The sequence below is a fragment of the Egretta garzetta genome, unplaced genomic scaffold (assembly GCF_000687185.1).
Source record: "Egretta garzetta isolate BGI_Z169 unplaced genomic scaffold, ASM68718v1 scaffold819, whole genome shotgun sequence".
In the NCBI taxonomy this organism is placed as follows: domain Eukaryota; kingdom Metazoa; phylum Chordata; class Aves; order Pelecaniformes; family Ardeidae; genus Egretta; species Egretta garzetta.
In genome coordinates, this window is record NW_009260833.1 from 244947 (window position 1) to 245973 (window position 1027).

At 54.6% G+C, this 1027-nt stretch overlaps 1 protein-coding gene across 1 annotated transcript in view; it reads right to left on the minus strand.

Annotated features, from left to right (window-relative positions):
- NAPB (NSF attachment protein beta) overlaps positions 1 to 1027 on the minus strand; it is a 7010-nt gene that overhangs the window by 2252 nt on the left and 3731 nt on the right. Inside the window, exon 6 of the mRNA XM_035902382.1 lies at positions 74 to 178. Coding sequence (XP_035758275.1) covers positions 74 to 178 — 105 coding nt within the window. The remainder of the gene's footprint in view (positions 1 to 73; positions 179 to 1027) is intronic.

Genomic DNA, 1027 nt, shown 5'->3' on the forward strand with positions numbered 1-1027 from the left:
AGAGGGCGCCGGCGGCGGCGGTCGGTTAGGAGGGAGGCGGAACGTTTGGGAGCCGGGCTCGGAGGCCACTGACCTTCGCGTTCAGCTCATCCACGATGAAGTGGCACAGGGCGGCTTTGAAGAAATACTCTTTCGCGCTGTACTTGAGCAAAGGATTATCCATCGTGTTCGTTCCGACCTGGGCACACACAGGTATTATTAGAGTTGGGAGAAGAGAAGTGCATCGTTAAGAACTGAATTAAAAATGGGACGGCCAAGTGAAATCACACGCGGCACCGTAAGGCGAATAAAGACCACAGAGAAAAAAAACGCCAGCATCCGTAGAAGAAGCTCCGGGGAAGCCAGACGGGTTTTTAACTAATCCCGAGTGAGGTCAGAAACCTCACTGAGCAGCACCCGGGCAGCCCAGCCCCCCAGGGGGTCGCTGCGCCAGTCTGGGGGTGCCAGGCTGGCACCCGGTACCTCCCGTCCGATGCAGGAAGGGGAAAGCGAGTCGACACGGTGAAACGGGCTGCGCTATGAACCCTCCGGAGGCACAAAAGCAGCCCTGCAAGGGCTCCCCGGTAAATACCTGGTACAAAGGCAGAGCAATCGGGTTCACAGATTGGGGGTGGGGGGGGAAATTTTCCACCAAGCACGCTTGTAAATACGATCAAAGGTGTAATTACAGATTTCCTGCCCCCAGCCTTTCTCCAGGAACAACAGAATTCAGAGGAAAAAAACGCCTTAAAGCAACTCTTAAAAGCACAGGAGCAAACCGTGTCTGGTAAAGGCGTCATCGGCCCCAAAATAAGCGCAATGAGGCGCTCCCAGGCCACGGCAGTTTTGTGAGACCGGCACACTGACCCACTTCTCATTTTCAAGAATTTTTCAGCTCAGGGTTTTCTCTAATTCGCATCTCTCATCCGATCTGCAGCACCACGTAAACACGAAAACCTTTCACCCCCGACTGGACCTGAAGCCTCCCCCGCCCCCGTCCTTACAAATTTGGCTGCAGGTAACTCGGCCCTACAGCACAAAACTCATC